The 25,320-nt window shown below is 54.5% G+C and overlaps 1 protein-coding gene across 3 annotated transcripts in view; it reads right to left on the minus strand.

Annotated features, from left to right (window-relative positions):
• Positions 1-25,320, minus strand: part of ATP2B2 (ATPase plasma membrane Ca2+ transporting 2) — a 346,709-nt gene that overhangs the window by 110,076 nt on the left and 211,313 nt on the right. For all 3 annotated transcript variants that reach the window (XM_060023054.1, XM_060023055.1, XM_060023053.1), the window contains one exon: positions 744-1,247. In XM_060023054.1, coding sequence (XP_059879037.1) covers positions 744-942 — 199 coding nt within the window. In that variant the 5' untranslated portion in view covers positions 943-1,247. The remainder of the gene's footprint in view (positions 1-743; positions 1,248-25,320) is intronic.

A 25,320-nucleotide genomic window follows, 5' to 3' on the forward strand; every position in this document is an offset into this window, starting at 1 on the left:
GGTGTGGTCTACACCTGGTGGAGGGATTGTCATCCACTCTCTTTAGAATAATAACGGCTGCCACTGTACCTACTGAGCACCTACTGTATGCTCAGGCTTCCACTAGGCCCTGTGAGGTAGGTATCGGCCATTTTCCAGAGGAAGAAAGTGAGGCTCTGCAGCTTCTTTGCACCAAGCTGCAGGACTGGGGGTGCCAGGGCAGAGTACCTCACACCTGTGCTTTTGGGGTTTATTTAGGGAACTTTTCTTCTTCCTCGTGAGGGGAAGGTAACTGCGGGGATGGAACCCAAACTCTGAGCTCTGGTGCGCAAGCTGGGCTGGTGCCCTTCCTCTCCGCCTTGTGGCAGATGACATGGCTTTGGTCCCCTCCAGAAAGCTGAAACCTTCCCTGTCTGGAGATTGCAGGCCTGCTCATTTTGGCAGTTGTAAGAAAGCCCCACGCCCAGCTCCAGGGCAAGACACACATGGGCATCTGTCACCTTTCCCGTGACAGCCCATCTTCCTGCCTGCCCTGTCTTCCCAGCAGCTCCACGGCTGCCCCAGAGACCGAGGGATCCCCAATCAGAGTCTGGATTTGGATGAGTCGGACATGACGCAGCCCAGGAGCAGGGGCTGGGGAGCTGGAATTGGCTCATTGGTTCCATGCTCAAGCCCAGACGAGGGGGTTCCTGGGGCCTGGGTAAGGGAGCCCAGTCTGACTGACCCCCGAATTCAAACCCCGTGTTTAAGCCTTGTGCACCTACCTTCGACAGGTGAGGTTTTGAGGCGCCGGCAGATGGTGTCAGTGTCCCCGTAGGTCTCCTTGATCTTGACCACGGCCTCGGTGCCCCGCAGCTCCATGAGGGAGCGCAGCTCCTCCATCGTGCACCCAAACTCGCCCCCATGGCTCGACTCATTTCTTTGGTTTTTGGAGTAAAAGTCACTGTTGGTCATGTCACCCATGTCTGCCGCAGTCCCCGCTCGGGGTGGGTCCGAGGGTCAGTGCTGGACAGGAGGCTGCCAGGCGACGGCTCCGTGTGGCTGTCCTCAGCACACCCTCACTGGACGGCTGTGGCTCCTGGCAGCTGACTCCAGGGGGCAGCCGAGGTGGGCTGGCGACAGTGGCGGTGGGCTCTGAGGGGCGTCCCCGGGCGTGGGGCAAGGTCCAGGGGCCGGAGGGGCTCAGGGCTGTAGACCCAGGAGTCTCCATTCAGCGGGGCCCATGCTGCTCCCTGGAGCTGGCATCTACATGGTCGGGGTGATGGCTCCTGCAGGGGCAAGCAGAGAGGGGACAGGGGTCAGACACTGGAGGCCTCATGGGGCAGGTACCCAGGAGGCCCGGCTTGCAGGTGCTACACACACGCCCCCCACCCCAAGTAACACCCACCACACATACACATACCTGGACGTGGATGTTCGTACAACACCCCATCGTGCACCGGCACCCACTGCAAATCCAAACGTACTGACACCCACTAGGCCCTCCATGCTACACCCCACCCCCAGGCTCATCAGGTTATGAGCCTGATGTACCCTCATAACACATGCTAACCCCCTAATTGTCCACTATGGACACACTGACTTCGCGATACGAACCCTGGTGTACACACACCCTGTGACATGCCGCTTGGGGTGCAACACCCCACCTGCCTACTATTTTTAGGGCCCACCCACTGCCATACACACACACCAACACAGGGCCCCCTTCACACACACGGTGGCGGACACCCCCTCCCCACCAGGCACACTGTCACACGTAGTCACATTTACAGGCGTCATCTTAACATCCCCACCTCCTCCCCTCAAAAATACCAGAGCTCACAACCCTGTGTACACACATGCCATGCCCACACAATCAGGGGTCTAACCCCCTGCCCCCAAGTAACAGCTCCCAGATGCCCCAGCACGGATGCTTCCTCCGTCCACACCTCCTATATCTGCCGAAACGCACTGCTCTCCCCACTGAGTCTCACAGGCGTGGGGATGGGAGAAAGCAACCTGCCTGCACCCGCGGCCCACAGCTACACTGATCGAGGGCCTCAGCCTCGCCAGAGGGTCCGTCTCATGCATATTCACCAGGATGTCACTGTGGCCCTCAGAAGGAGCCGGGGTCAACAGAACCCTCACCTTGGGGCCCCAGAGTCCGGAACCACGGACCGCGGCTGCCACGTCCCTTAGGGAGCCCAGGAGGAGGAGGGAGCCCCGGCTACTCCCTGCCCGCCTGGCCACCCTTGGCGGAGTGTGGCATCTGTGGAGCTGCCAGGAGAGAACCCAATCCACCCAGATACCCAACACCGGTGGCCAAGGCCCCGGCAAGCGTTGGGTGACAAAGGGCCTCTGCTGAGCTCAGCTGGGTCTGGCACAGGGACTGGCCCCGCCCAGCAGCCGCGGAAAGCTGGCCGTCCTAGGCCCAGAACAGTGAGGGGGAAAAGGTGGGGGCAGGAAGGTGGGACTGAGCCCCACTCCAGCCCCAACTCCTCCCTCGTGTCCCCCTCCCCTGCCTCATCTCTTTCCTTCACAATCCTTTCCTCTTGCACAGAGTTTTAGACCTGGAGGTAATTTAGGGTTAATCTCATTTTCCCAGTGAGGAACCTGAAGCTCAGAGAGGGAAAGGAACTTGTCCAGAGACACACAGAGCAAGAGTGGACGGAGCCCAGAGCTGGGCTGGGATCTCCCGACTGCCAGCCCGTTGCTCTTTCCCCTCCCACTAGGGGGCGCTCCCTCCCCTCTCTCTAAAGAACAACACAGGATCCTAAATCACAGCAATCCGGGTTCAAATCCGAGATCTCCTGAACCCCGGCTGTGGGATCCTGGGCAAGTCCCTTCACTTTTCCGAGGCTCAGTTTCTTCATCTGTAAAATAAGTCATTCTCCCCTGTGCCCCAGCTACTTCCCGGTTTACTGGGAACTAATTGTGAACCACCGTGTTCAAATCCAGTGAGCTTCCACCCGGGGTACAGAGCTTCCCAGCCTGGATCAGGGGGTGCTGGAGCCACAGGAGAAGCCTGTCATACCTCACAGGAGGGCACTTGCACTCAAGGATGCAACAGGAAGCCTTATTTTCACACTGGGACCAACTGGTATCTTACCGAGTAGAACTTAAAATGGGCCTGATGCCTTAAGCAGAGACACGAGACGCCAAAGAACGTGTGCTTGGGATTCCCACCCGCAGTCCTGCAGGAATACTCGGGGCCCCTGGCCATCCGGGCATGCACCACCACCATAACCCGTGAGTTTTGACCCCAACGGTATATCCCCGAGAGGAGCAGGTGAGGCAGGGACCAAGCAGGCCTGGGTGCAGAGATGCCGTGGAGGTTAACTGGACGGGCTCCAGAAGACACAGCCTCTGGGTTCGAGTTCTGCCACCTCTCAACAGACTGGGAGGCCAATTCACTTTAGTTTCATTATCTTAAACAAAGGGAGGGGCAGTAATAGTATCTACTTCATAGGTATTATGAGGCTTAAGTGAATTATTTCATGCAGAATACTAAGAATTGAGTCAAGCGCATGGTAAGCACTAATTATTGTGATTATTAGCAATCCATACAACCACTTCATGAGACAGGTAGTCTTGTTATTCCCTAGAACATATGAGGAAACCGAGGCCAAGAGAGGTGAGGTCACTTGCCCAAGGTCACAGAGTTGGCGAGCGGAAGAGCTGGGATTTGAACTCAGGCAGTCTGGATCCAGAGACACTGTTATTCATCAGGATGCTCTGCTGCCTTCCCTGGTGCATCGCCCTCAGAGCGTTCTTACAATGCTTAAATGAAGCGCTATATGTGAATGAAAGTGCTTTGCAAAAACCACAAGGGACTCTAACGCCGAGGTGCTGTCTTCTATCTGTCTTCCTGCTACCTGTGGCGTGTCCTACAGGCACTGATAATTACATCTCTGACAGCACGAGCTATGAGACCCGTTAGCAGTAATTATATCTGTGATGACAACAGCAGAGATGAGTTAATGGGCTACTGGTGATTTTAATGACTATTGTGTTAAGATGAACAATGATCTTCAACCAACTATCCATCCATCTACCCATATGTCCATCCATCCATTCATCCAACCAACCACTCATTAATTGTGTCGTGTGCACCTACTTTGTGCTGACAAGGGGGAAGAGAGACAATTAGATGAGTGACCTCCATAATATGATGGGTTTGCCATGACAGGGAGCCCCAGGTGCTGTGCATGTCCAGAGCAGGAAGATGTGACCTGGCCCAGGGTATCAGAGAAGATTTTTCCTTTTAACATGAGTAGGGAGTTTTTTTCCCCTTCAGGAAAATGGGCCGTGTGACTTTGGAGAAGTCACCTAACCTTTCTGGGCCTCATCTGCCCAGTGAGGTTGACCCATCTGTCTTACAGGCTGCTGTAAGGACCCATTGAGGCCCTTATGTGTGGGTCTCTGTGTGGCTCCTGGCCTGGAGCAGATACTCTACAGTGCTGGCTTCTGCACCTCCCCCAGCCTCCCTCCTACCTACGCACCGTTATTAGCAACTGCACCTCCCTCAAGGCTGAGATGAGGTTCATTTGTAGCCAGTTCTTAATACCACACTGACAGTCACCCCGTCCTAATTGATGGGCACACTGGCTGCTATGGACTGAATGTGTCCGCCTGCCCCAAATTCATATGTTGAAGCCCTAATCCCCAGTGTGATGATATTTGGAGGTGGCGCCTTTGGGAGGTAATTAGGTCATGAGGGTAGAACCCCCACAAATGGGATTAGTCTTCTTATAAAAAAGAGACATGACAGAGATGATCTTTCTTGGTCGTGTGAGGACAGTGAGAAGGTGGCCATCTGTAATCCAGGAAGTGGGTTCTCACCAGGAACTGAATCTGCTGGTACCTTGAGCTTGGACTTCCCAACCTCCAGCACTATGAAAAATAAATTTCTGTTGTTTAAGCCACACAGCCTATGGTATTCTGTTATAGCAACCCGAGCTAAGACGTGTGCCTGGGCAGGGCAGAAGTCTGGGCAGCCAGTCCTGGGCCCAGAGAGGTTGAGCAACACAACTAGGGGGCACACAGCCAACTGGGGTCACAGCCCACTGAAAAGCCCCTCCCTGTTTTCCAAGCTCCTGCTGTGTGACCTTGACCAAGCCCCTTTCCTCCCTGGGCCTCAGTTTCCCATGTGGAAACTGAAGAGATTGGACTGGTGTTCTCTGGGGTCCCTTCAGGCTCTGGTGCGCCAGCTCCTTCAGAATCCAGAATGAATGTTCTGACAATATTGGGTTTATGCATTTCGGTTTCCTCTTATTAGCATTTAAATGACTCTGTATTGTTACATTTCAGTGACTCAAGAATAGGTTGGGGCACCTTAATAAAAAGTCTTTGCCAAGAGAGACTCTGGCAGAGGAAGGAGCAATGGATTTTTTTTTTTTTTGGAGTCAATTTAACAAAGAAGAAATCTATCTCTCGAAGGAAGGTTTTAAAAAAAACACCCCAAAACCTAAACCATCAGCTTTTCAAATCCTAATTGAAGGACGGGACATCGCAAATGAATTACGTGCTAAAAATAATTTTCGGATGCCGAATCGGCCTGTTTTCTGACCTGCGGAATTTAAATGCCATCTTCATATGTATTTATAAAGTTACCCTTTACTTTGAATCGCCCCTGGCACCAGTGACAGATGTGGGGACACAGGCCCCGTCTGGAGATCCCTGATGATGAGGCCTGATGCTGCCATTTGGTAGTTTTGTGATGGGGGTGGAGTGGGGGGGGGGGCAAGGTCTTAGCCCCTCCCTGGGCCTCCATCCCCTCTTACCCGCACGCCTCCCTCCCGCACAGGGCTTTGCGAGGCCTACCTGAGCTAGAGCTCAGAGCAGTTCCTGGCACAGCGTAAGACTTGTTCAACAGGGACTGTTCTTCTGATGGTGACTTAACTCGCTCCTTCCCTCTGCTCTCAGCTCACCCCCACAAGTCTGCTCTCAGACTGCCCCCCACGCTACTGTCCTGAACATGGGGCTCAGGCCAACCATGCCATCCCCACAAAGCTCCCAGCACTGCGTGGAAGGCTGGGGAGGGTCCCAGCTTGTACGCACAGCTTACAGGGCTAGCCTCTCCTCTGCTCTGGTCCTGACTGACTAATCCCCACAGGCAGGACATTTTCTTTCCTCTCCTGGATGCAAATTCTGGCCTTTCTGTGGTCCCCACCCTGCCCCGCCCCAGCTGAGGGGACCCTCCTCGGTGCTGACCGGGGAAACGGGTGACCTCAGCCAGGCAGCTGGGGGCAGAGGGACAACTGCTCTTCTTCCCTCAGCCTCACTGGGAGAGTCAAAGCGTTGTAGCCATTGTCTTAGCCGCCCCTCTCTGGGGGAGGGAATGTTCCGTGTATGTGTGTGTCAGAGGGTACCTGTGGTGTGTCAGCAGATGTGTACTGACTCTGGGTGACCCTGGAGGACAAGGTGTGCTGTGCAGGTCTACCGGAGTACGTCAGGATGAGTGTGTACCTGTGAGTGTGAGTGAGCCAGAGATGTGTGCCCCATGCCCGCCTCTGAGTGTGCAAGCCCCACGATCTGTGTGTGTGTATGTGTGTGTGTGCATCAAAGCTGACAACGACAGTCTCGGCTTTGAATCCTCACCATCAAGGAGACAGAACGGGGAGAGAGGAAGGGAATTGAAAATGAATACCTCAGAGGCAAGTTTCGTGCTATTTTTAGAAAACTCCTATCCTGTTAACCAGAAAAGGAAAATCTAAAAAAAAAAAATTTTATATATATATATATATATATATATATATATATATATATATATATATATATATATATTCCACAGAAGCAGCCACGCACCAGCCTCAAAGGCACAGATGGCGGAAGCAGGGCCAGGGCGTGGGCTGCTAGGCACTCAGGGTGTCTCACATAGCTTCTCACTCTCCTGCCTGGCTCAAGGGAGGGTAGGTCCCCAGCCCTTAGCTGCCCAGCAGGGTCAACTCTCTCTACTTCCCCTGTTCTCCAAAGGAGTTTCCAGTGTTGCATGGTAGGAAACCCCCCACATTTCTGGTCCTCTAGGTGTCTTACATACCCACTCATCCACTCACCCATCCATCCATCCATCCATTTGTCCATCCACCTGTCCGTCCATCCATCCATCCATCCATCCATCCATCCATCCATCCATCCATCCATCTATCTATCCATCCATCCACCTCTCCAATAAAAAGCTGCATCTCAGGCCCTGCCCCAAGCACTGGGACTCTGAAGAGAGCAAGGGAGGTGCACAGACCCTCCTTCTAGCTGTTGAAGTTACGCTCACTTTGCCACACAGAGTCCCCCGAAACCCCATGGTCGGGCTCTGCAGACCAAGTTGAATGATTCCTGCACAACTTTTGCGTCAGAGTTTGGGAGGATGTAATCCAAATGGCACTCGCCTGGGAACCAGATCTGCTGAGCCCCAATCTTGGCTTGACCACTACTATTAATAGAGATTGCTTAGCACACGCTTCCATGGGCTGTGTAGTATCACTGTCCCTGTTTACAGGCAAGAAAGCTGGGGCTCAGAGGGTTACAGATGGCCAATGCCGTACAGATGGGACCCGGCATAGTTTAAATATGCCTGCTTGAGTCCAAAGCCTCTGTGTTTCCTCTGTGTCCCGATGCCTTTCACCAACTCACGGTATGGCCTCGGACCAATGCCTTCTTCCCTGTGCCTCAGTTTCCTGTCCTATAAAGTGAGAGGGGGACTGGACAGATACTCAGTCTTAAGGGGCCATTTTAGCGCCATCCTCAAGGATTCTCCCGTCACCGGATACTGGTTTCTAAGGGCACACACACTTCCCCAAGCCTCCTTGCTGTCCTGCCATCCCCAGCAGAGCACCATTCTAGTTGCAAGCCAACTCCTGCTTGGCTGGAGGCCTAAGGAAGGAGAAATGCCCTAGAACCTGGGAGTCACAGGCTGACGAGAATTCACCTGGTGCCTCTGACATCCACTGCCCGCCCCCCTCAGCCTCTGCATGGCAGTGCTTGCCTTCCACGATTTGTACCCTTTATGTGCTCCTTGTTTAGAAATCTTCCCTTTAAAAAGGAGAGTTTTCCGATGAAGCAAAAACAGTAAAGTCATCAGCATATCAAGGCAAGAAAGCTTAGCTGAGGCAGAAAAGTGTTGGGGGAGACTTCACTTTGGCCTGCAAGAGAGGGGACATGCAGTGAGGAGGCTGGGGATGGTGACTCTGCCTAAGATGGACCAGCTGTCCTGGAAAGTGTCCTCTGGTTTCAGTCAAACGTCTCAGCCACCTCCCCAGCCTCATTTCTTGCCCTGCCCAACTCTCCCTACAGATGCAATGACTTCCCTGGCTGCCCCCAGCCTCCAGATCCTAACTGGCTAGGGTGACACTGTCCCTTCCTGTCTTCATCTGCCTCCTTCTCTCCTGCCTCCAGCTTTGTCTCCGTGGATTACAAGCAGAGGCCTGAAGAAAGGACAAAAAACGATAACAGCAACGCTTGGATCATACCTGCTATGTGCCAAGTACCATCCTATGCGCTCCACATTTGTTATCTCATTTAATCCTTCACAACAACCCTAGGCCATGGGTATCGCCACACTCTCGTTTTCCACAGGAGAAACAGAAAAAGAGAGTGCAGTGATTGGCATAGGTCTTTGGTTGGAGGGGTGAGGGCGGCAGAGGCGGGTCTCTCACATGCACACACAGACACTCTTAAGGGCTCACTCCCATCCCTCTTTCCAGCAGACCAGGCTCCTACCCTTTTTTCTGGTTCCTGTAATGAAGCACAGGGTTCTGCCATGTCAGTGCTCTGACCGTAAACAACAGCAGGTCGCTGGCTCCTTGGGGAGTCTTCAGGCTTCACCTCTGACCATGGAGGGTTGGGGCCCAGGGAGCCGTCTCTGGGGATGAAGTGTTGATGGATGGATGGAGGTGGGTGCTGGGAGGGATTGGGTAGCTAAGGTCAGGGAATCTGAGAACCACAGGCCCCCCTCTCTCTGCTGCAGGCTGACTAGCAGAGGCCGGGAGTGAGCGCTGCCCACGTGCTTGTGGTGCTGACTGACAGCCCCCCTGGGGAGGACAAAGAAACACGCAGTGGGGAACGGTCTCCACTGGGAGCTGTCCCCAAGGCCACAGTGCTGATTCGGGATCTGAGTTGGTTTTAGGGACCACGTGCCAGGGAGCTGTCCATGTTCTGTGGTGCTGACATAGGGCAAAGGGTTAGAGTGCCCTTAGAGCTACCCAGGATAGCAGTGCTGACCAACGGAGCGCAGGGTTGGGAAGCCTGAGGAACTGGGTGCAGTAGGGAGGGCGCAGGGCATTTTCCTTGAGCTATGTGAGCAGGCATGGGTAGCTGGCCCCAGGTATTTGTGCTGTCGCTCAAAGCCAGGTTGTCAGGCAATGAGGTGTCCTAGTGAGCGGGCCTGAGCCCAGAAAATGACACCAGGCAAAAGGTCACTTGGGGCCACTTACATGCACGCACAGAAGACTCACCTTGGCCCATCAGTGCCACCTGTCACCAATGCCAGAAATCCCACCACTAATGATTCATTCTTTTGTGTTGTGCTTGGTCCCTTCCCTCTGGTTCCTGCTGGGACCATAGTTCAGTGGTGGCATCTCATTCTGTCTGAATTTATTAAATTCTTTCCTCCATGGAATGGGGAAGGAAAATTCACCCAAAGAGATGCCAAGGGATGATTTTAAGTTGGGAGATTACTTTCGAATAGCTGGGTAAGTCCTTTGGGGTCCAAATCAGAGAAGCTGGAAGCTAAGGCTTGGGGAAAGTCATTCTATGTGGCCTGAGAACACAGAGGCCAGGAAATAGAACTATATAGAAAAGGGGAAAAGGCAGAAAAGCAGGACTCCTAGATTCCAAGGAGAAGGGGAGTCAGACTGGTGCAGGCACTGGCAGGGGTTGGTGTTTGTATGTGTTCGGGGGTGTTTTTCAGATTCTACTTCTCACTACTGCAGTGAGTCTTCCAGGCTCAAGCGGAACTAGCCCTGGTTTGGTGACTCTGCACTCACTGCCTTTCCTGCCCCAGCCCAGGTTCTCTCCCTCAGAGTCTCCTTGGTGGAAAGCTAGTGATGTCTGTCGGGACACTGACTTGGCTTCAGACCTGAAGGGGGTGAATCAGAAGGTCTGGAAGCCAGAGGAGGAGCCCAGAGCAGGAACTGCCTCCCATGGTCAAGGTTTCCTCTCCTTCCTCTCTTGATAAAAGCTTCTCTGAGTGGAGCTCGGGGACCCCAGAGCAGGGCCACTCAAAGTGTGGTTCCCCAAGGGCCACCTGTGTTGGCATCACTTGGGGGCTGGTTGAAACACAGATTCCCATGCCCAAGCCTGCAGAGATGGGTCAATCTCTGGTGGTGTGGCTGGGAGTGTTAAACAAATAGAACCACTGCCCTAGAGTTTTGGGGGTCCCATTCCAGCCCCTCTTTCGGCCTTCTTCCTCTTGTAGCCAACATTCCCCTGGTTCTGCGTTCTAGAATCCTGTCCTGCTCTTGTAGCCCAGCCTACGGCTCAAAATCATTTCCAGCTCCCTGTCCCTGCTTTTCCAAATGCCACTTCCGGCTAGGCCAGGCCCTAGGTGTCTTCTGGGAATGACTCCCACCAACCGCTCCAGGGCCCTTCTGTCTTTACACCCTTGCCCACACCTGATGACCCCCATCCCTTCTTCCCACTCTCCTATGGCTTCCCTGTTTTGGGTGAACTGCAGTCTTTTCCCACAGTCCTGCCCTTGACCCTCTTAATGCCTCACCTCTCCCTGGCAATGTCACCCACCTGACATCAACCTGCATCCTAACATGAGTGATTCCCAAACTGCCCTTTCCACCCTGCCCTTTCTCCTAAGCTCCAGAACCAAACTTTCCAGGACTCTCAAATGTCCCCTCTGAAGGTTCTCCAGGCTCTCAGACTCTTCCACATGTCCTCATCCTTCTGTGGCCTCTGTGCCAATTACGGCATGTAAAGCGTCCGCTCAGATTCCCAGAATGGGACTATCAGGGTAGCCCTCGACTCCGTTCCCTCCTTACACTCAGTCAGGTACCCAGACCCAGGGACCACTGGGGTAAGAGCTCAAGCTTCATTGTCTTCCTTGCCGCCCTGGGCTCCTGACCTAGTTCAGGTTCCTTATCCACAACCTTTCAACCGGTTCCTCACAACCCGCCCCCTCCACCTTCACTGTCCCCAGAGTGATGCTGACAGGGACTCTCATTTACTCAGTGGCTTCCATGTGTCAGGAGCTCTGTTAGGCTCTGAAAACATCTTATTCCACAATAACCCCATGAGGTCGGCATTCTTATGCCTATTTAACAGACGAGGAAACTGAGACTCAAAGAGGTGAAATAACATCATGCCAAGGCCACAAAGCTCACAAGTGGCAGAGCCAGGAGTAGAGCTGGGATCTGTCCGGCGCTAAAAACCTCTTGGATTTGAACATGCCACCCTCCGGATTAAAAACCACCACTGGCTCCTTGGTGTCTATTAAACAAAAACATATTCCCGACCACTGCATCCAGGATCCTGCCTGATTGGCTCAGAGCCAACTTCTCTGGGCTCTGGTGTAAGTCAACTCCTTGTATTTGCTGAACAACTAACACACGTTCCGGCCTCCGACCCTCTGTATATACTGTTCCCTCCACCCGGGATGGTCTACACCCACTTTGCCACTAATCCAAACCTTCCTCTCTAAGGTCCAGCCCCAATGCCAATCTGCGAAGTTCTCTCTAATTCCTCTGCTACACATTTCAACCCCCTTCCCACTGCCAGCTTATCACATGCGGCTCATTCCTCAACTTTGCACCCTCCACCCTCGGTCTTGGGGTGGGTTCTACCAGCTTGCCTCCCCGACTAGACTGTGAACTCTCTGAGAACAGGGCCTCTCCAGCCCCCAGCACAAGACCAGCCTCCACCAATGCTGGTTCCATCACTGAGAAAGCAATCTGACTACGGAAGGACACTGGGGACAACAGATCTGGGGACACAGCCTGCAGCTGGAAAGTGAAAACTGGTCAGCCGAGTGGCTGGATGAGTGGGTGCTGAATGCACCCAGGCAGCGTGCAACAGAAAGCAAGTTGGCAAATCTGCACCTGAACCTTTGGAAGCAGCTGCTCCAGCATCCCATTTCACAGGTGAGCAAGTGGAGGCTTTGCCAGGTTAAGGAAGTTGCCCAGGGTCACATCACGGTTGGATTCGAACCCAGGCAATCTGCCATCAGAAACCCTGCCTAAGTCCCTCCCAGCATGACTCAGAAGGCAGAAGATGGTGGTGGCTAAGACAGTGTGACACACAGAAGCATCTTGGGTCTAGTGGGGAGATGTCCTGGCCCTCCTGGACCACACTGATCAGACCCGTGTCTTCTGCCACACCCAGTGTTACATCCCACAGGGGATCCTTGTGGTCTGGTCATCGTACTGTTCTCCCCCCCAACCCAAAGCTGGAGAACAGGGATAAGGTCAGGCCAGAATCTGTCAGGAGGCAGGTCCAGGCTCAGGCCCAGGGACTAGGCGGGGCGCTGGGAGCACAGGACGCCCTGCGATGACCGTGCCTGGCCCCGGAGCCTCCCCTCTGGCAGCCCCAGACCTCCGACCCCAGAATCCCACGCCTCACGGGCCTGCAGAATCTCCTTGGCCCCCTCACCCAGCAGGCCAGCTCTGCAGCTCTTCCCCTGACTTGGCATGGCTGTCCCGGCCACTGCGGAGACAAACAGAATCCGCCCGGCACCTTGAACAGATGGCGTCACTTCTAAAAATAACGCCGCACCACGCTCCCCGGCGCAGCCAGCCCCGGCGACAGAAGCGGGTGCGGGTGGGCGCTGCTAGCTGTGCTCACCAGCCATCTGCACAGGGACAGATGCGAACGCAGCCTCCCGGGGGCCGTGGGCCCAGGGGACCCCAGCCTCACTGAAGCTGTGCAGAGCCGTGGGCCTTACCTTCCCTGAAGCGAATGTAAGGCGGCGACGACGGGTGCGTGTAGCCTGGCTCCCCTCTCTCCCCATCATCGTGGAGCCCCGGCAGCCCCTCCTCCACACGTTGCGTGGCTGGGATTCCCACCTGGAATACCCGTTCTTTTTCGCCTGCTGCTTCTACCCCATATCGGGGCCCCTATACCCACAATCCCTAGTGCCATCTTCTCTTGGGAATTTCCTCCCACTCCCAGAAGCTTCTTCTTCCCTCTGTGAATTCTTAAACCACTTTTCAGTGGACTTGCAACCTAGTAGGGTCAGAATCCCTTTCTTTGAGCTTAGAGTCAGAGAGATCTGGGTAAGAACCCTCAATCTGCCATCACTGAGGGATCGTGGGTAAATCAAGGCACTTCTCTGACCTCAGTTGCCGCGTCTCTAAAATGGAGACGGTCCCTTCCTTGCAGGGTGGCTGGGAAGATAGTGTGAGTTGATGCAGGGCACAGGGTTCAGCCCAGAGCCTGGCTAGTGAGAGACACACAATCAACTGGAATGATAGTGATTTCTAGACGGGGAAATGGAGGCCCTGAGTGGAAGGCACTGGCCCAAGTCCTCAGAGCAGGTGCTGGCAGAGCCAGGTTCAGGCCCAAGGCCTCTGCCAGAGCTTTTATCCTCCTAAGACATTCTCCTCTGTTTCTGGGATATTCCAGGGATATGTCTCACCTTCATCCTTGTGCAGGATTTTCCCTGAGTGCCAGTTCATCTCCAATCCTGGGAGCTGGCCAGGAGGCCTAAGGGACGCCCTGAAGATACCCCCTCCCCATTTCTCACTAAGAACCAGCCCTGAGCCCCAGCCTGACCCCTCCGGCTTCTCAAGGAAGTTCAAGTCCTGCCAGAAAGTTTAAGAGCTCAAAAGCCACAGTGCTTCCAAGGCCCCAGGAGACCCCAAACCTTGGACCCTGGAGGTATCCACATCAGCAGACCTCCCACAATGGCCCCCAAAGGTGCCACTCCCTCTGATCTCCCTTCCTCTCCCCATGGGGCACGGCCCAGACCCCCTCCCCCACCCCATCACCGTTATTCTGCTTTTCAAAAGTCCTGCTCCAGCCATGTCTGCCCTTCCTTTCTCTCCTGGAGTTCCCCATGGCTCTGGGGGGTCTCCCAGAAGAGAAAGGGTACAGGGATCCATGGTGGGGGGAGCCTGCTCTCCCCTAGATTTCAAACCTCATGTCACGCTGCTTCTAAGGCCTGCTCTCTGCTGGGTGTAATACAGGGGAGTTTAGATTTTGGGGTTCAGACGCAGTCAGACCTATGCTCAAATCGTGCACAATTCCAAGTCCTGGGAGCTTCCTCCAGCCTACCTCACTCACTCCCGACCTCTCTAGATATCTCAGTCCCTGACACCTCCTGCTAAATCAGGGCTTTTGCTACCCCAGACTCCTTGTTACAACTGACTGACAAAGCCAGAGCCGTCACCTCTCTTTCCCTCTCCAGGGTCAGGCCTGGCGTGAAATGGGTGCCAGGTTCCGGGGGCTCTGGTGTGGGCATCTTTAGCGGGGGCCACAGATGCCAACGATATCAGGCCTGCTCGGAGCTGGTCCTTGTGCACCACGTCCTGAACTGCGGGGGTACTCCAGGAAGCCCCGCCCCAGGGCGGAGAACACCAAAGGGGCATCACTGTTTGCAAAACTCGAGGGAAAGCCAGAAGAGGCCCCGATTCCACAAGCTTCCTTGAATCCACAGACCAGAAGGGACCTCAGAGGTGAAAATCCCTGGGATGCCCAAGCCCCTTAGTATCATAGCATCTTAGTATCATAGCACCTGTGTAGAGTCCTGCTTGGGCTTGCATGCTTCCCTTGACGGGGGGTTCACGCCCTCCTTCCATGATAATCTATGTCCGCGCTAGGAATTACCGAGTTCTTTGGGTTGAGCTGAAATTTTCTTCTTGCTAACTTTTTATTGTTTTACAGTTAATGGGCGCTTTCCAGCTCACACAGAACAACCCTGCTCCCTCTTCTCCGCTTGAAGTTCATGACCGTGGACGCATACATATGTGTGTGCCAGGGCAGAACGTGTGCCAGGGAGCACACGTGTGGTTGCACGAGGGCATGCATAAGCCTGCTTGAACATGTGTGAGCTGGGGGCGGGGGCAGCGGGGGCTGTGCTGAGATTTGCAGAAATGTATGTATTTTGGAAATAAGACTCTAGATGGTGCCTGTAGGGGGATGTTAGGGAGTCATGGGTCATGGCAAAGACTCTTACTACCACCTCGAGACAACCTTAGTCTCACAGTTTGGGAGATGGGTGGGTGGCGAGAGGGGGCACCCACAAAGGCTCCAGAACAGAACAGAAGGCCAACCTGTAGAAGATGCCTTGTCACTGTCTCTGTGGCTGTCTGCAAGGTGGCCCTGAACCTCTGAACCCCACACCGTGCCATCAGATGACTTTATCTCCAGGGAACTCTGCCATTAGGGCCCGACCTGAACAAAATGACAGCGACGACAGAGTATCATTTTATACGAGTCGTGAACTGCTTTTCAGCTTGAAGTTCACAAAGAACCCACTGATGATTTACATTTCAGAAGTAAGGAACTAAGGCGAGAAAGATGCAGGGGCCTCTGGTGGGCCCCGCAGAGAGTGATGTCTCCGGGGGGCGACCTGGGGCATCAGGATTCTGCACAGAACATACAGCTCTGGGGCTGGTCACCCCCAGCCATGGGTGGATGGGCTTTGGGCGGGCTTGGCCAGGAGGTCTGCCATTAACTGTCCCCGGGCCACCATCTTCCCTCTTTGGCTTGAGTTTCTCCATCTGTACAATGAGGAGCTTGGACTAGACAGCTTATAAGAGACCCTCACATACTGGCTTGTGGTAAGTCTTGGACACTGGATTGGGCACAGGGGAGGGGGCTTCTATGGCTCTCGGAATCCGCCCCCCAGTGGCCATGTGTTTGCCCTTGGATCAGCCAGAGTTATCTTCTGGATACTGGGACATCTATGGGGGGAAAATTTCCTGTTTTAAAAAATAAAAAAATCAGCTCAGAGCTTCCTTGTGAACATGCCTTAGCACAAGCTCTTCCCTTCCATTTGCTTCTCTGCCTGTTAGACTCCTATTCACCCTGCAGGGCCCAGCTCAGAGGGCCCCTTCTCAGTGAACACTATGCTGACCCCACTCTCCAGGCAGAGACAACTGATCCCTCCACTGGGCTTGACCGTTGACACCATCGAGGTCAGGGGACTGTGTCCATCTATCTCCAGGTCCCCAGTGCACCTGACAGACAGAGTCAGTGTCTAACAGAAGCTTGCTGAGTGACCACAGGAACCCACAGCTTGACCTCAGAAACTGAGAGAGAACAAGATTGCCTGGGTCCTGGGCTCACCCACTTCTTCAACAGCTGCTTGCTTTTGAGGCGGAGAGCATGCACTGAGCGCCTACTGTGTACCCAGCACTGGCCTCCGGGAAGGATGGATGCTGTGGTCTAACTAGAGGAAATGAGATCACCTCCCTGGCAGGGAGATGGTCACAGTAATCATGGCAGCAGAGTATCAGTAACAGTAATAAAAATAATCATAAGAGCAACTAAGCGTTATCACTGCCAAATGCCATTTACCTTTTCCTACGCACGATCTCGCTCATATGCGTAACAGCCCCTGAGGTCGATACTCTAATTTCCTTCATTTTACAGATGATGAAACTGAGGTTCAGATGGTGGGGTGACTGCCTAAGGTCACAACAGGGTCTGCACTATGGTCTGACTCCCAAGGCTGTACTCTTGACCTTGGCACTTAACAGATCCCCAGGTCTGAGCTCCTGGTGTCCAGGTGGGCTGGGGGCTGGGAGGAGGCCCCCAGGCTTTTGCCAACTTCAGCATCCATACGAAAGCCCCCAGTGGGATTCTTGTCTGCAACACTGCTGACAGGTGCGAGGCGGGGGCTTTGGCTGACCTGGCAGGCTGGGTATGAGGGGCGGGAAGCAGATGGCAGCCCCTTCCTGTGTTTGGAAGAAGTCAAGGGTGAAATCCTGGAGCCGTCAGCCTGGCCGCATCACCTGCTGTTAGAAACGGCCCCTGGGCCAGAGGGCTGGCGGCCACCCAACGTGGCTCTGCTGACGAATGGTAGGCCTGGGGAGGTGCCAGCCCAGCCCTTTTCCATGGAGAGCATCGCTATCTTCTTATAATTAAGGACTGTTACTGGAAGGGGTTCTTCACAGTACTACCTCCTTTGTCTTGCCTGTGACTCTGGGGCAGAGGGAGCAGGGTGCCCATTTTAAAGATGAGGAGACTGAGGCTCAAAGAAGACAAGCAAGTTCCTTGATGCAGGTCCCTCACAGTGCTGGGACTGTGAGGCAAGGGAGGCGCCCAGGGTGCAAAATGCAAGGCAGTGCTCATTCTCAGGTTCCTGCCCATCCCTCCCCTAGCTGTCTGTCCTGCAGTTCAAGTCCACCTGAATTAGCCATGCGCCTACTTGCCCCAGCCCCACCCCAAACACAGGGAAGAGAGTGAAAATCTACAAAGTGATTTTAAACCCATTTTGGTAATTGTGAAGATGACGCAGCCGTAATAGATTCTAAGAAGTACCCAGAATTGTAAAAGATGTTTAAAGTCGATGTCCTAGCAATCAGTGCCCTGAGCAGCAATAGATTTTGGGGCAAAGAGTTCACTTCTCACTTCCGCTCACTTGGCAAACTTTCGCTGTGGGCCCACTACATGCCTGGACTTGTGGGATGCGACATGGACAGAAAGGAATCGGACACAGCCCTGTTCCCTCCCTGTGCAGCACGGGTTCTGCACACTGTAACAATTTCAGGCAAATAATCATGATAAACTAACATTTATGCAGCATTTTCTATGTGCCAAGATCTGTGCTAAGCATTTTACAGTCGTCATCTCATTTGATCCACACCACAACTCTGAGGCAGGTATTCTTAGTATCCCATTTTGCAGAAAAGAAAAATGAGGCAAAGAGAGGTGAAGCGACTTGCCCACGGCCAGGCAGAATACAGTAGGGCTGGGATGGATGCTCAGTACAATGTTTGGTGAGTGAATGAATGAAAACGTAGGGCAGGTCGTGCAGGGGTGATGTGATTGGTTAAATGTGACCATGCAAAGTGCCCTCAGAGCTCCAAGAAGCGGCATCAGGCCTCCTGAGGGCAGCGCTACGAGTGGGTCAGGGAATTATCTGTGCTTTTGGGCAAACTTCGGCTGCAGGCTTCCAAGAAGAGGGTGACAGTGACGGCCACCGTATCAGTTAGCAGCGCGAGGAAGCTCCGATTTCTCCCTCTGTGAGCCTGACCACGTGCCCCATCTATAAAAATATCCCAGGCTGATGGCCCCTTTTACCCCGAGAAAGTGGGCTCTGAGACAGGTCGGCCCTGGGCAGGTATGAGAGGAAGAGGAGGCCTCTCCTGGGCTGCCCCGGTCAAGGGTCCCAGCCCTGAGCCCTCCTGCTTCCCGGCCACATAGTGACCATAGTGACGGGGCTCCGGCCTGCAGGGAGGGGGCTGCAGCTGGACACCCTGACACCCAAGCCTCCCCAGCTCGCGCCTCAGTTGCCAGGCAACCAGGCAGCTCAGGTTTCGGGGGCTGAGGACAGGGCTCGGGTGAGGGCATCAGTTAATAATAATACAGCCCAGCCCGGTGGGGCTGCTTGAGATACAGAAATCTCAGACCTGGGCAGGGCCTGGGTGGTCCTGTGGTCATTTTGCAGATGGAGAAACTGAGCCCTGGGAGGGAAAGGGAGTTGTTGCCTGAAGTGACCATTGAGTCAGTGATGAAGGTAGGGTCATCTCGCTGAGAAATTAAAATTCAGAAAGTGATGGAAAGTGCAGTTGCCACGTGCGGGCACTGACTATGTGCGTGGCACCGTGCCAGAGGCTTCTCCCACCTCAGCCCAACTCATCCGCAAAACAACAATGAGGGGCAGATGTTGTTTTCATGCCCATTTTATAGATGGGGAAACTGAGGCTCAGAGAGATTGTGTAGCCTACTTGAAATCATGGAGCTGGTAAATGACAGAGGCCAGATAGGAATGCAGGCCAGTGTGACTCTGCAGTCCGTAAGCTTCGCCCCGACCGGTACCGCCCTCGGGAACTAAGGAGAGGATGGGTGAGAACTAAGGGGCCCGCCTCACAGCTGGTGGTCTCTGATCTCTCCAGCAGCCCCTGGAGAGGGAGGCGTATCACTCTTCCTGTCTCGACGCTGAGGATGCTGAACTCAGGGGTTAAGTGGTGGTCCCAAGGTGACCAAAGTAGTAGGTGGGGACGTAGGATCTGAACCCACATCTCTCTGGCTTCAAGGCCCAGGCTGGCCCAAGTTGCCCAGTTCGCTGGCAGAAGCCTGGGGCAGTGCCCCTCTTGCCAGGCCTTCCAGCGTCAGGCATCTCTGTCCCTCCCCCACCCTCAGCAGCGTGAGATTTCTCAGGGGACAGGACCCCACTCCCCAGCCCCGGAGAGAGCCGGCAAGCCCCAGCATAGAGCGGCGACCTTTGATTCCAGGCCACTGGACCTCTCCCTCAGTGGCCCACGCCTCCCGCAACCTGAGCCTGGGCTGGACGGGGACACGCAGGTTGCCATGGCGACAGCACATCGGATACTGACCTGGGGACCCGCTGGCAGCACAGGGGATGGGCAAGCCTTGCCTCAGAGGGATGGCTGGAGGGACGGAGGACGGGGGGCCCGGGGGCCCTGCAGCGGCCGTGGTTGCTCTGTGGGCCAGGCTGGGCACAGGATGCTATTTATAATTCTGCTGAATGGGCCCAATGACCCGACCTGCAGTCCAAGGGCTGGGAAGCCCAGCAGTCGCACAGAGGGGAGGAAACAGCTCAGGAACCTCCACCCCACTCCCCCACCCCTGGTTCCCAGCTCTGAGCATGGGGCTGAGGGAAGTGGGGAGGATAGGACACCTACCCCACCACATCCATTACCCTCCGCATCCACCCCTCTGGCCGACCCTGCCCTCATCCCTGTGTCCTGGGCCAGGTTCGGCCAGTGTGGGAGGCTGGGGGTGGTGGTGCTGGGCTCGAGATCGTGTGTGTGTGTGTGTGTGTGTGTGTGTGTGTGTGTGTGTGTGTGTGTGTGTGTTCGTTCCAGGATGCCTCCCACTGGAGGGGGAGGAGGGGGTTGGGTGGAGAGCAAAGAAAGGGGAGAAAGAGAAGCCGTAAGGCAGAGAGGAACTTGAGAGGCTGGGGTGGGAGGGACGGGGGAGGAAAGGAGGTGGAGGAGGGGGAGAGAAACAGAGGCAGACTTGGAAATAGATAAAGTGAGACGCAGTGAGAGAGAGAAGCAGGATAGGGGCAGGGAGGTGGACAGCAGGAGGGAGGAAGAGGGGGAGAGAGAGAGAGAGAGGGAAACGGACAGACAGACACAGAGCCAGAGAGACACAGAGAAACTGGGACGATGGGAGACACAGAGAGGAAGGACAGAGCATCGCGTCCTCTCTGCCCTGGTGGTCAAGCCGCGGGTCCAGAAGCCGAAACGCAAACACGACTGGGTACTCGTGGGGCAGCTCAGCAGCCTGTGTGTCGTGGAGAGAGGGCCTGGGCCACGGTGCCTGCACTGACCACCCAGCCCCCTTGGCCCGGGCCTGGAACTCTGGGCCGGGCATCCCTCCTCCAGTCCCCTTGCCACCCGGGGACACAGGGCAGCGCAAGGGCGGCTCCAAGGTCTCCGGAACTCAGCCAGGAGAGGCATGGTGGTGGCTCCCGGGGCTTGCCGGGCTGTCCGCCCTCGGATCGGGGTTATTTTGGGAGCTAAAGCAGCCAGAGCCCACCTCCTCCTCCCTTGTTCGTTGGCCAGTGGCTGCTGACTCGAAACATTCTCTCAAGGAAAGTGTCTCCCCGAAGTCCAATGTCACTTCTGGGAGGCCTTTCCTGACCCTCCTGCACTAAATTCTCTGCTTGCATGTCCGGTCCAGTGCTCGTCCTGGGGAACCAGAGCCAGGGTGTATCTACCCGTCTCCCCCGTTAGACTGTGAGTTCCATGTTTACTGAGCAAGGACTTGACATGCACCACCCCATTTAGCCTCTCCGCTGCCCTTGCGGAGGCTTCAGGAGCAAGCCCTGGCTTACAGAGGAAGACACCGAGGCACAGAGGCTAAGGGGTTTGCCTGTGGTTTCACAGCTGGAAGTTGCTGAACCAAGGTCTGACCCATGGCAGTCCGATTTCAGAGCCCAGTCACATGGCCACCGGGCATACAGCCTCCCCCGCTCTAAGGATCACTTCCCCTCCCAGGACTCTGCTCAAGATCCTTCCGTGGCTCCCCAGTGCCTCTAAGATCAAATCCAAATGTCCCACCTGGTACTAATTCCTTTCCTCTATTCATCCTGCCATTGTCCTTTCAGGTCTCATTCTCTCCCCCCGATCTCCTGCTTCTAGGTCCCCTCTGCTCTGGCCTTGTGTGATTTACTCACTCAAGAGTTATTTAATGAGCACCTACTGTGTGCCAGACACACTGTGCTTGCTTCTGTTGGAAAAGACAGGCTGTGAAGAGTGCTATGAAGAGACTAAGGCATGACCGACTGCCAGGGGACTTATTTTGCCAAGTAGACGTGCAAAGAGCTGGGGCCAGTGTATGCCAGGCAGAGGGAAGAGCACAGGCGAAGACCCTGAGGCAGGAAGGGGTGGAGCATGGTTTTAATAACACAAAGCATGGCTGGGCCTTGTGAGTGAGGCAGAGGGATGAGGCGAGCTCAGAGAAGGACACGGGCCAGACTGTGTGAGGCTTTGAAGCCATGGTGAGGAGTCTGGGTTTTACTCCAGGTGCAGAGGGACGCCTCTAAAGACTTTCAGGTGGCAGATTAGCACGAAGTTTGTTCATTTGTTTTTAAGATCCATCATCTATTGGAGGATACACTGTCAGGGTGAGAGGGAGAGAGGGTGGGAAGAAAGAGCGGCTACTGCGTCATCCGGGCGAGCGCGGACAGGGTGCCGGCTGCAGGGCCGTGGGCAGGTGGGAGATAGGAAGAGGAACCAAGAGGATGAGCGGGGGAGAGGCAGGCGCAGGAGCATGGCCGGTGAGGGCTCCGCCTTCAGCGAGAGGGTGGGTGACGGTGCCATTTACTGGGATGGTAAGTTGGGGAAGGAGCAGGTTTTGGGGGTTGGGTGGCACGATCAAGAATCCTGTTTTGGACTTGTTAACTTTGAGATGTTTTGTGAGACGTCCAAGTAGAGATGCCAAGCGGCCAGTTGGATGATGAGTTGGGAATGCAGAAGAGAGACTCTGGCTGAAGATAAAAATATGGGAATCAGCAGCTTAAAGATGATATTTAAAGCCATGGGACGGGGTGAGATCACCAATGAGAGAGCAGAGTGAGAGAAGGGAAGCAGCTCGGAGCCGAGCCCCCAGCATTTGGAGGTCAAGCAGAGGAGGACAGAGCCACGCAGCCTGCTGGCTGACCTGTCAGGTGACTCCCTGCTCGGAAGCCTTCAATGGCTCCCTAGTACCCTCAGAACAAGGTTCAAAATCCGCAGCTCAACACACAGGTCCTGCCTACTTCTCCAGTCTTACGGCCTTCGGCCCCTCACTTGTATCCTTCCTTCCAATTGTAATAAGCACCTTGTGAAGTTCCACACCCTCAGGCTCTCGCCCGGGCTGCTCCCCCGAAGCAGGGGGAGCTCCTTCTTTGGGCAAAGGCTAATTCTAACTCTTGTTCTTCTAAAGCTTTCTCTGATCTTCCAGGCAGACTTTGCAACCCCACGTCTGTGTTTCTATGGCCTTCTCAACGTGCTACACTGTCACTGTCTTTCTGGGAGCCCCCTGGGGGAGGAGGCCGGTCCACCTCCGCGTCCTGGACCTGGCACGTCCGAGGCTCACGGAGAGCCCTCGTGTACTCAGCATCCATCTCCGTGTCACCCAAGAGTTGGAAAAGTGCCATCTGAGCTGGGAGGGGGCCAAGAATGTGGACTTCATTCCTTCCATCCTGAGCCTGGGCTGCGGCTCTGCACAGACTCACAGGAAGGAAGCTGCAGAGAGGGAGTAGGTGAGTGGGTGTGAGAATGAGGGGCGGCCACTGGGCATTTGCCGGGCCTCCCACCTGCCGCTGCAGCAGGAGGGAAAAAAAGTGAAAAGACAAAATCAGGGCCCAAACAGCACTCAAGTTCATCTTCCTCACTACTGCCCCAGCTCGTGACTAGAGACTTCATTGTGTAGGAACTCAAAGAGGTCTTGGGGAGAGGGGGACTTCGTCTGGAGGGGTCACAGCAAAGCTCCTGCATGCTCCCAGGCCACTGTTATTCTGTATTGTGTCTGATGTTACCACCCGCAGGCTCCTGCGGAAAGCCTCTCTAGCTGGGGGGCTGGGGGCGGCACCTTGCCCATTTAATGAGCACCTAGTAGGTGTCAGGCACCATGCGTTTGTTCAAGGGCACGGACTGGGCTTAGGCAGACCTGGGCTCTGATTCCAGCTCTGCTACTTCTACACGGCCTTGGGCAGGTCATGGCCTTGCTCTGGGACTCAGTTTCTTCATCTGCAAGAGGGGGATATTTACACGTGCGTGCTTAGGCTTTGGGGGAGGAGATGTGTGACAATGGCTGCGGAATGTTGAGCACAGTGCCTGTCACACAGCTGTCTCCTTTCATCTTCCTAATAGCCCTGTCAGAGGAGCGCTGCTGCTCCCATTTTACAGACAGGGAAACTGAGGCTCCGAGAGGCCCAGATTGCAGAGCTGGGATGGACAGAGCTGATGTCTAGGAGCATTTCTGTTTCCAAAGCCAAAGGTCCCTCCCCCTGTGATGCCCCATGCATTCTCTTAGTTGTCATTCAGTCAGTTGATTTGGGGGCCTCGGGTTGGATGCTGGGAACTCAAAGGTGAATCAGGCAAAAGCTCCACCCTTTGGGGGTCAAGGCCTCCCACCACTGATTACTTGATATCCCCTCCTCCCAATCAGAGAAGCTGTGAATGGGAGGGTGGGGTGGGGACTCCCAACTGTACAGGAGGAGAAATAATTTGGGAATTCCCAGCTTACAGGCCCAGTTACTCCTTTTGGGACCAGGCAGGCCGCTAGGATTACTCCTTTGAATCTCAGTTTCTCCATCTGCAAAACTGGCATAAATTGTACCTCCCCCTGAAGATAACCAGAGGGTTAAGCAGAAAAGCATTTAGGTAGGCTTGGCGCCATTGCAGGGAGCCCCAGATCAGGCTGTCTTTAGCCGAGGTCCATGTAAAGGTCCTTTGTAAAGGTTTGTGTAGGTTTGCATTTTTTTTTCTGAGAAGGAAACCTATGGCTTTCATCAGCTTCTCAAAGCAGTCCCTGACCCCTTTGTCCCACAAAGACCCAGAATCACTCTGCAGCGGGACCAAGTCAACTCCCTGCTTTCCAATGAATGCTGTGTAGAAACAGTACCAAGATGGTAGAGCCAGGAAATCCAGGGGCCTGGGGATGGTCAGAGAGAGCAAGGTTTGAGGCTGGGAGCCCAGGCTTGGGGGCCCTCAGCAAGGCAAGGCCACTTGAAAATCACCTCTCACTCTACAGCTTTCCCGCGGTCCTGTGGGTCTGGGTACTGTAGTAACCAACTCCCCTCCAGGCCAGCCTGGCGGAGGAGAAAGAGCTCGGACACTGGTCTTTCCCAAGAGAAATGCAAAGCTAATTCTTCCAGACAGCAAGTTCTGGTCACCATAATTGATCAGCCTCTTGTTTAGAGGAAATGAGATTTCATCCGACTCCTCCATTAGCCCCAGGGATGGGAGAGAAAGAGACAGTGCAGTGCAGAGAGCTGTGATCACAGATGCACCCCGAATCTGGCCAGAGAAGTAGACGGACGGTATAAGCTACAGCCCAGCGAGATGCCACTCAGAGAAGATACCTTGGGAAAATGCTCAGGGGCTCATCTGCTTGGACATCCACAACTAGACCTATTCCAGAGGTGGCCCAAAGTCACTTATTCTAGTCTGGTGGATCCTAAGGTGGGTGACCCCATTGGCGGCTCCAAAGGCAGATTGTAGCTAGAAACATCAGCTGACTTTGGGGCCTCAACCTGGTTCCTCCAGCCCACACCTCATCACGAGTGGCAACCAGCTTCCTACCTGGCCTCTCCACCCGGATGTCCCCACCCCTCACACTCAACCGATCTCAAGTCCAACTTGTCAGTTTTTTCTTTACGATAAATGCTTTTTTGTGTCTTCTCTGAAAAAGTCTTTTTCTTAGGTGGTGAAGATGTTCTCCTATGTCTCCTAGAAGCTTTACAGTTGCAGATTTTACGTTCAGATCGATGTGTCATCTCCATCTAATTTTTCCCATCTACTTTTTTTCCTATTGTGGTTAAATCTGCATAACATAAAATTTACCATCTTAACCATTTCTAAGTGTCCAGTTCAGTGGCATTAAACACATTCACATTGTTGTGCAACCGTCACCACCACCCATCTCCAGAACTTTCTCATCTTCCCCAACTGCAACGCTGTCCCCATTAGACACTAGCTCCCCCTCCCCCCTCCCCCCCGCTCCTGGCACCACAATTCAACTTCTGTCTCTATGATTCTGACTACTCTAGGGGCCTCATGTATGTGGAATCACACA

The sequence above is a fragment of the Delphinus delphis genome, chromosome 10, assembly GCF_949987515.2.
Source record: "Delphinus delphis chromosome 10, mDelDel1.2, whole genome shotgun sequence".
NCBI classification, from domain to species: Eukaryota; Metazoa; Chordata; class Mammalia; order Artiodactyla; family Delphinidae; genus Delphinus; species Delphinus delphis.